At 34.2% G+C, this 7,633-nt stretch overlaps 1 protein-coding gene across 6 annotated transcripts in view; it reads left to right on the forward strand.

The window, feature by feature from the left end:
• The window catches only part of DACH1 (dachshund family transcription factor 1), a 354,190-nt gene that overhangs the window by 183,967 nt on the left and 162,590 nt on the right, over positions 1–7,633 (forward strand). For all 6 annotated transcript variants that reach the window (XM_015628133.2, XM_015628113.2, XM_015628123.2 and 3 more), the window contains exon 3: positions 72–233. In XM_015628133.2, the coding sequence (XP_015483619.1) occupies positions 72–233 (162 nt within the window). The remainder of the gene's footprint in view (positions 1–71; positions 234–7,633) is intronic.

Here is a 7,633-nt window from a genome sequence, read left to right on the forward strand (position 1 = left end):
AATAAAAGTCCCTACAATAAAGGAGACTCAAAGAATAATGAATATTAAATTTTTTTCATACTTCTTTGCAGGTCTGACAGCAGCAGCTGCAGCAGCAGCAGCTGCCACCAATGCCGCCATAGCAGAAGCAATGAAAGTGAAAAAAATCAAATTGGAAGCTATGTCCAACTATCATGCAAATAATAACCAGCATGGAGCAGACTCTGAAAATGGAGATCTGAATTCAAGTGTTGGTAAGTTTCAGACATGGCATTATTATATGTCCATAATACTAAAATATTTTATTAAAATGGTGATCTTTCTGAACTTCCTTCTGAAGTCCTTGGCTTGGTGTAAAAAAGTTGCGTATTTGTTTTCCTTTTTCTTAATGTTTTTAGTTTTATTTTGTGCCTGACCTTTATACCAGTGTTCAGTTTTGTTGTTATTATTACAAAAACATTCTTTTCTTTGCAGGCTACTTTTGCAGACTCCAGTTAATATTTTCCATGAAAGAAAGTGTTTTGATTGCTTAGAGTTCATTTTTCAAAGTACAGGTGGAGTGACAGATGATGGTGTCAAAGTGAAATTCAACAATGTCTCCTGCTCAGTGTGCTGGGTATCAACTTTAGGTAATTCAGAACACAAGCTTGAAAGCAAAATATTTCATACTTTCATGTGCCCTGTGACAAAAGGAAAACATACATACACAATAAATTCTGCCATGCTCTGCAGTTCCTATCATATTTTATTTTAATAAACACGTTCTTAAAATGTAGTTAACATTTTTTTCCATTTCTTAAGCAGCCATCAGCAACTCTTGTTCTTTTACAAAAAAGAATTGTTTCAGTATACTTTATTCATTTGTTTGGACAATTTGTTTTGCTAAAGCATACTTCAAAGCTAGGATAACTTTTTGTTGTTGTTGATTAAATCTTTAATCATCTGTGTGTGTCTGCTGTAAAATGTTTTGTTATGCCATTTCATTGTATTGGATCCTTTTATCATGTTGAGACAGTATTAACTCAGCAACAGAAATTCAATGACAGAGAGGTACGTTCAGAAGACTGCAGGGAAGATTGGTGTATACTGGAATAAAATGGCCTCAGATAGGCTTTTTTGTTTTTATTTTGGCCCTTTGTCTGGATTAATTTTTTTATTTTTAGTTTTTAGTTTTTCATCTTCTAAATACATTTAATCTTAGAGGGTATGTATTTGCCTTAACATAAATAAATACTTGTTTGTGAGAAGTGTTTCTGTACAGTTCAGTAGGCATCACTAGGGTATTATTTAGAAATAATATGAATTACAGTTCAAAGAACAGGTTCACCTGGGCACATACTACTGTAAGTAGCAACAGTATGTGTGTATTACTGCATAAGGAGATTATATGATTGGTTTTGTTTTCCTTTTAAGTAAAAGCTTTAAAAATACCTCTATGATGGTGAAGAAAATAGTCTTAAATAGTGTGTGAGTACTCAGATACCACATATGCAGTTACGAATACAAGCGTAAAGATTGTTCTCTTGGAGAGAAAACAAGCGAGGGTAGAGTGCAGGTGTCTTTGAAATCTGGGAGGAGGAGATAGGTACTAATGAAGTGGAAGGACCAAGTGGCCCTAGTACACTGGGAGAAAAGTGAAGTAATGAGAAAGGTTGAAAAGTATAAGCACAAACTGAGAAGGTAAAGAGTGTGTACTAGAACTAGAAGCTAATCTAGACTTTCAGGCTTAGGTGAATCCATTATGTGAAATAAAAAGTTCAAATACAGGTTTGGCAGTTCTAGTTGTAAACCACATGTGCATCCATGGGGATGGAAAAATTAACAGGTAATCAACATCTAAACCACGCGGAGTATTTGTAGAAGAATGGATAGAAGGAACTTCCTCTGAACAAAAAAGCAAATTATCTGTTTCGAAATCCTTTTTTTAGTCATAATTTAGATAACTAATATGCTCTTAGACAGCCTAATCATTTTCCCTATTTAAGAAAATACATTCTAGCTATTTTAGTAGGGCAAACTTAGCGAAGCAAGATTATTTATTGTCATTGTCAAAATTTCCTCTCAGCCCCTTAACTTACTTGTTAGCTTCAGTTAATTTCCCAATTTAACTGAATGAAGAATTGAGTTAATTTTGTTCAGAAAAAAATGGCTCTTCTGAATAGAGTGAATAGCTTTCCAGTTGTCTTCATTCCATGAGGAATGGTTCTGAAAATATAGTTTCCTTTTCTGTGAATCTTGTCTTGAGCTGCACCCTTCTTACAGAGGGTTTCTCAAAAACAATTTGCTTTTATTTGTTTATTTTTATAGTGAACCCTGTCTAGTGTTTAGTGTTGGTCATGCATATGGAATCAGAGAAGTGACTCCTACTGCTACTAATGTCAGGGTATTATTAGGTTCATGAAGAGTTAAGTTCCTTGTTTATTAGTTGCATTTTTGAAAATTAGTGCACTGTATTATCTTGACAAGAACTCATATTTCAAAGGTGTTGCTTTGTAGTTGGTGTGTACTCTTTCTTCTCCTGCATTTTTTCAGGAATGTGTTTATTTATGTATTTTCAAATAGATATTATCAAGTCCATATACCATTAATGTTTTAAATTATAGCGTGCTAGGCAAGATTGTGAAATATTACATTACTGAATGTTGACAGGAAGAAAGAATAAAACAAAAGAAAACAACCTGATTTTAGTTTACATTTTAAATTAGGTTATGTGCCTGACCAAACTGAAAAGGAACAAACAATCCAACTGGGCTAAAAGCTTAACTGATTCATCTTAGCCCTTATGTAGCAGGCATTATGGTGTGCGTGGATCGATCCTCCTGTGCTCCAGTGCCTACATAAAGGCAGATAAATAAAATAGGGACCATTGTTTTATTTATCTTATCGACTTGTCAGATTTGCTTCCAGATTGTCTTGCTTTTTGGTTTTAATCAAATGCCTAATGTGAACTACAGAAGTAATTCTTGTCGTCTAACGTTGTATAATTATAGAGAGCACTACACAAATTTATTAACTTGGTCCTTTGAAGCAGTGGCCAAAAGGTTAGTGAGTGAAGGGAGTTAAAGGAAGCCAATGATACTAATAAGTAATTATTTTATATCTCTCAGTTTTGCTGGTAACCTTGAGCTTGCATCCTCCCACCAGAATTATCATTTTAGAAGCGGGGAAAATAAAGGAAAAAAAAAAAAGAAATTACAGAGGAATCAGAGTGAGGTATTAGCACACTGAGTAAAATATATGGCTGCAACGCCTTTCTCCCCCATCCACAATCAATTGGATTCTTTTAGTTTAATATTTACTTGCTAAGATGAGATGCTAGTCTGCATGGTGATAAACAGTCTGCTACTGGCATCTGAAGGTGACCTGTCAGTTCATATGGACAAATCTCCTGCTTACTGAAATGTACAAAATAAATCATTAAAGCAGGCAGGTGCTCATTCCCAGATTTAAATCACCATAGATTTATGATTTGAATTAATGCTTCATTTGGTCATAGAAATAGATGCTGAGACAAATGATATGCAGTGGTTGGGGCTTCCATACTGTAGCCATCCTAATATTGATTACTGAGATGTCTTTGCAATCTCTTGTTTATATCAAGTACTGTCTTGTGACAGCTTGGCTGATATGAGCTACATTGCAGATAAGAAGGAAAAATGTCCCGGGTTCTTTTTAGTGGCAATTCTACATACAACACGCAGGGTAGATAAATTATTGGGGTTTTGTTTAAAAAATGAATTCCGTAGGGCAGCAAAGGAAAAAGAAAGATTATGCTGTGTGTCAGGTTTGTTTTTTTTTTGTTGGATTTGGTTGGTGTATTTCTTGTTTAGTTTTTTGTTGTTTCTTTGTTGTTTTTTTGGGGGTTTTTTTGTGGTGTTTTTTTTTTTTTTACTTTGGTTTAGTTTTTCTTAAATTAATTGCAGAATGAAAAGAGAGTGGCAAGGTCAAATTTTAAATTTCACTGGTGAGGCTCTACTCTTTGTCATATTAACATCTTAGTGTGATATTAGGATCAGTTGTATGTTTACCATCTGATGCTCTGAAGCAATGGGTAGGTAAAGCAGTTCAATCATTTCCTCACCGCTTAAGTACTTACTGCCCCGCTGTCCTACTTCATTAACCTGCAGCAGCAAAAGATAAAAGCCTTTGAAAATAAATACCTTTTAAAAGCTATTTTTGTGAGCTAGAGTTTGCTATCTATAACTTGGTAGGAAGTAAAGAACAGTCCGTATACTTTTGCTTCCCGAACATTTTATGTAATGAAAACACTATGCATACACTTTAGGGAATACTCAAAGGATTTGTTAAGACCTTTGCCACTTGCTAAAATATGACTCATAAAACTTGTAAACAACTATCAACAATAGTAAATTACTTGCTTAGCAGGAAATGAGTTCATATCTATTCAAAATGTGATCTCAAAACAGATGTCCCAAGAAAATGTCATTGTTTAAACTACATTCATACAAAAAAAAATGCTATTATTTCTTTAAGGAAGTGAAGCAATCATGAAGACTTTGGTGTTCTTAATTTCTAAACACTGTTAGGAAATACAAGGCAACATTTTACACTTGGCTAGCATGTTAATCCATAAACAACCGCAAAATTTGTTGAAAATTAGGAAATTTTCTTGGCATGTTAGGTTTCCTCTTCATCTGCATTACCTTGCAATATTTAAAATTATGAGACAAATATGAGTCTTCCTGTGATGTGTTGTTCAAAAGTAAAGCTTGCTTGTATACTATTCTTTTCTTTTTCATCCAGAATCAGAGATAAAATGATTTAGGCGAAATTATTTTTCTCCAGTGACCTTGCCCAATAATAGAACAGTACAAAATGCAGTAATTTCCTTTTTCTAAACACACGTGTCTATTTTAAGGGAAAGAATTACTTTTATGGTTTCAGGAAAAAGTCTTGGAGACCTTGAAAAAGCAAATAAAAGGAAACAGAGAATGCAGGCCACTGAGCACAGCTCTGCAGTTGCACATCTGATTCTCTGCCTTGGCAATGTTAATGAACCTCAAATCCTCCCTATAATTAGATGAGGGAATTGCTTATATTTTCAAACAGATGATGCTGCTGTAATGAAACGATTGACAGGGAACTTAAAAGTGTCTACAGTAGTCATTTAGTTTCCGGGTTTTGGGTTTTGGGTTTTTTTTCCTTCTATCCTTTTTTTTTTGTTAATTTTTTTTTTTTTTATTGTAAAAAAAGATTGGCTGTAGATACAGGTCCTGGGAGAGGTAGTAATTTACACAGAATGCTATGACAGGTGTCTTTGTATAGCATGGAAATAAAATGGAAGACAGAGGAATGATGGGCAGGTATGGCAATTTTTTGGGAGGGGGTGTCCTGTGCTTATTCTGCCTGGGTTCTTTAAAAGGGGCCGAGACTCAAGAGATGGATCCGGATTGAGTGCACAGCTGTAACTGCTGATGAGCTAATTGCTCCTTATCTCTCAGCCCCATTCATCTTCATTTTTTACCAATTACTGAGAATTATCTGTGTTCTCAGTTGGATATGAGAGTTAATCCTTTTTGGTTAAGCTGGCAGTACTGTGAGCAGACTCCAAATCATAGGGTGAAAAAGCCAGAGCAAGCTTGTTCTCAAACTCTCTCCAGTTCAATGACAGTATCACTACTTCATAAGAATTTTTCTATTGTTTAACAGATTAAACACTGATTTATTTTTTTTTTCTTTTTAACTTTTTTACTACTATTAATATGTATTTTTTTCTAAGCCTAAACTGAATGTGTATATTCTTAGGTGGATGTGTTCCCTTTCTAAAAGTATCCACTTGCAAAAATAAAAATAAGATAAACATTAACTTCAGACCAGAAGGATTCTTTGCAGAATGTCAGTGTTTATTGTATCATACATAGCAGTTCTTTTAATGACAAGACTCTGCATGCAATTTTGACATTGTGGGACATAAGACAAATGCTTGTCAGTGACAGATACCTACTTTTGTAAATTTGTTAGAGATCTGTGGGTGAAAAGTGCTGTCTAGGTGCTTGCAAAAGCATAATCATACAGCCTTAAGGACAAATGTGCTATGTTGAGCACATCGTATTTCAAGCTAAAGGAATGCTTTCATAAAACTGTGCTTTGGGAACACACAGAACACCAGAAACAGATCATTTAGTTATAATCAGGTCACTAAGCTTTTTACTAGAATTTTGCTTGTCATGGGAAAAAAACCTTGCATCTTATAGCTAAAATGTAATGTTTGTCTGTCAACCAAGATATAATTTCTCTTTATCTGCTTCCCAAGATATAATTTCTCTATATCTCCTTCCCTAGCCTTTACTTGTGATTGTTAAATTTGCTAAGCAAGGTAATGAACTGGTTGTTACGATCTGAGCACCAGTTAGTTAGTAAATTGGAGGAATTAGTAGCAAAGATTCAGCATTTCATGTTGTAAGATCAGTTGTGCTGTAGCAGTTCCCTCATCTAGATTAAATCTTCACTGTGAAGTTCATTGAAACAAATGTAGACGTTTGCATCTGAGTCACCCTAGACTCAACAGACAGCAATTGGCAGTTGTAGGGGTGATCCATCTCATCCTAAAGTAGATGGCAAAAGTAGATCAGATAAATTGCACCTTACAAGTGCTTAGTCATGCAACTACTGAGTTGTAGTTACATAAAGAAAGTTAAATGAATGGATCTCACTCTCAATGCATGCAATTAATATTTTCTGGAGTAAGATTTGAGGATTTGAAGGAGGTAACGGGTCTTTTCCAAGACAGTGATATGGTCATGGCAAAAGAGTGCTTGAGGCACAGTGAAATAGAAAAGAGAAGGAAATAAGTCTGCTCTTCAGAAACAGCAGGTGAAAAGCTTAGCTATTCACACAGAAAACTATTTACATATAAATTTACTCACAAGTTTTTCTGATTGTATGGGTATATTGCTTCTGAAAAGAGTGATTTTACCTACATGAAGCATACTAGAGAGCAGGTTTCTAGAATAGCAGAAGCAAAAGCTTCCGATGTGACATTTGTGCTTTGGGCTTGCTATGAAGCTGTATTGAGTTCATGGAAAAATCTAAACTAGTAGGTCTATCTTGTCAGCAAGATTAAAAAAAAAAAAAAAGGCAATTTATATTGTTTGATCACATTTCCTTTATTTCCTGTTCCATGCAAGATAATCCTAATTGGATAAATAGTTGGATAACTTAATCTCCAATGTGATTTATTTTCCAAATGCATACTTCATTGTTATAGCAGTTTTTCCTTTTCATTAGTGCCTTGTATGAAAATAATGAAATTAAGCTTTCATTCAGTTTGGTTTCATTGTTACTTGTTATCTGCAGTAAATATAGTAAAACATGATATTGTGGATGTGCTATGTTAAGAAATGCAAGTTTAGTACACCCCTCATTTTCTTAAGTAGTTATGATAGTCTATAGGATCATCATAAATACTAATTAGAAGCTACTTTTTTAAAAGAGAACATTAAACTTTGGGGTTATTAGTTCAGTTTTAGGAAATAATGTCTGTGGTGGAATAAGTGACAAGTGAACGTCATATCATGGATATCTGTCATACAAAAATTGAATTATCATCATGAAAATGTATCTCTTTTCTGTGTTACAGACATGTAAATATGCTATATTATGCATAAAAATATTTTCTCTATAGTTATATAGA

Source organism: Parus major, chromosome 1 (assembly GCF_001522545.3).
Source record: "Parus major isolate Abel chromosome 1, Parus_major1.1, whole genome shotgun sequence".
NCBI lineage: Eukaryota > Metazoa > Chordata > Aves > Passeriformes > Paridae > Parus > Parus major.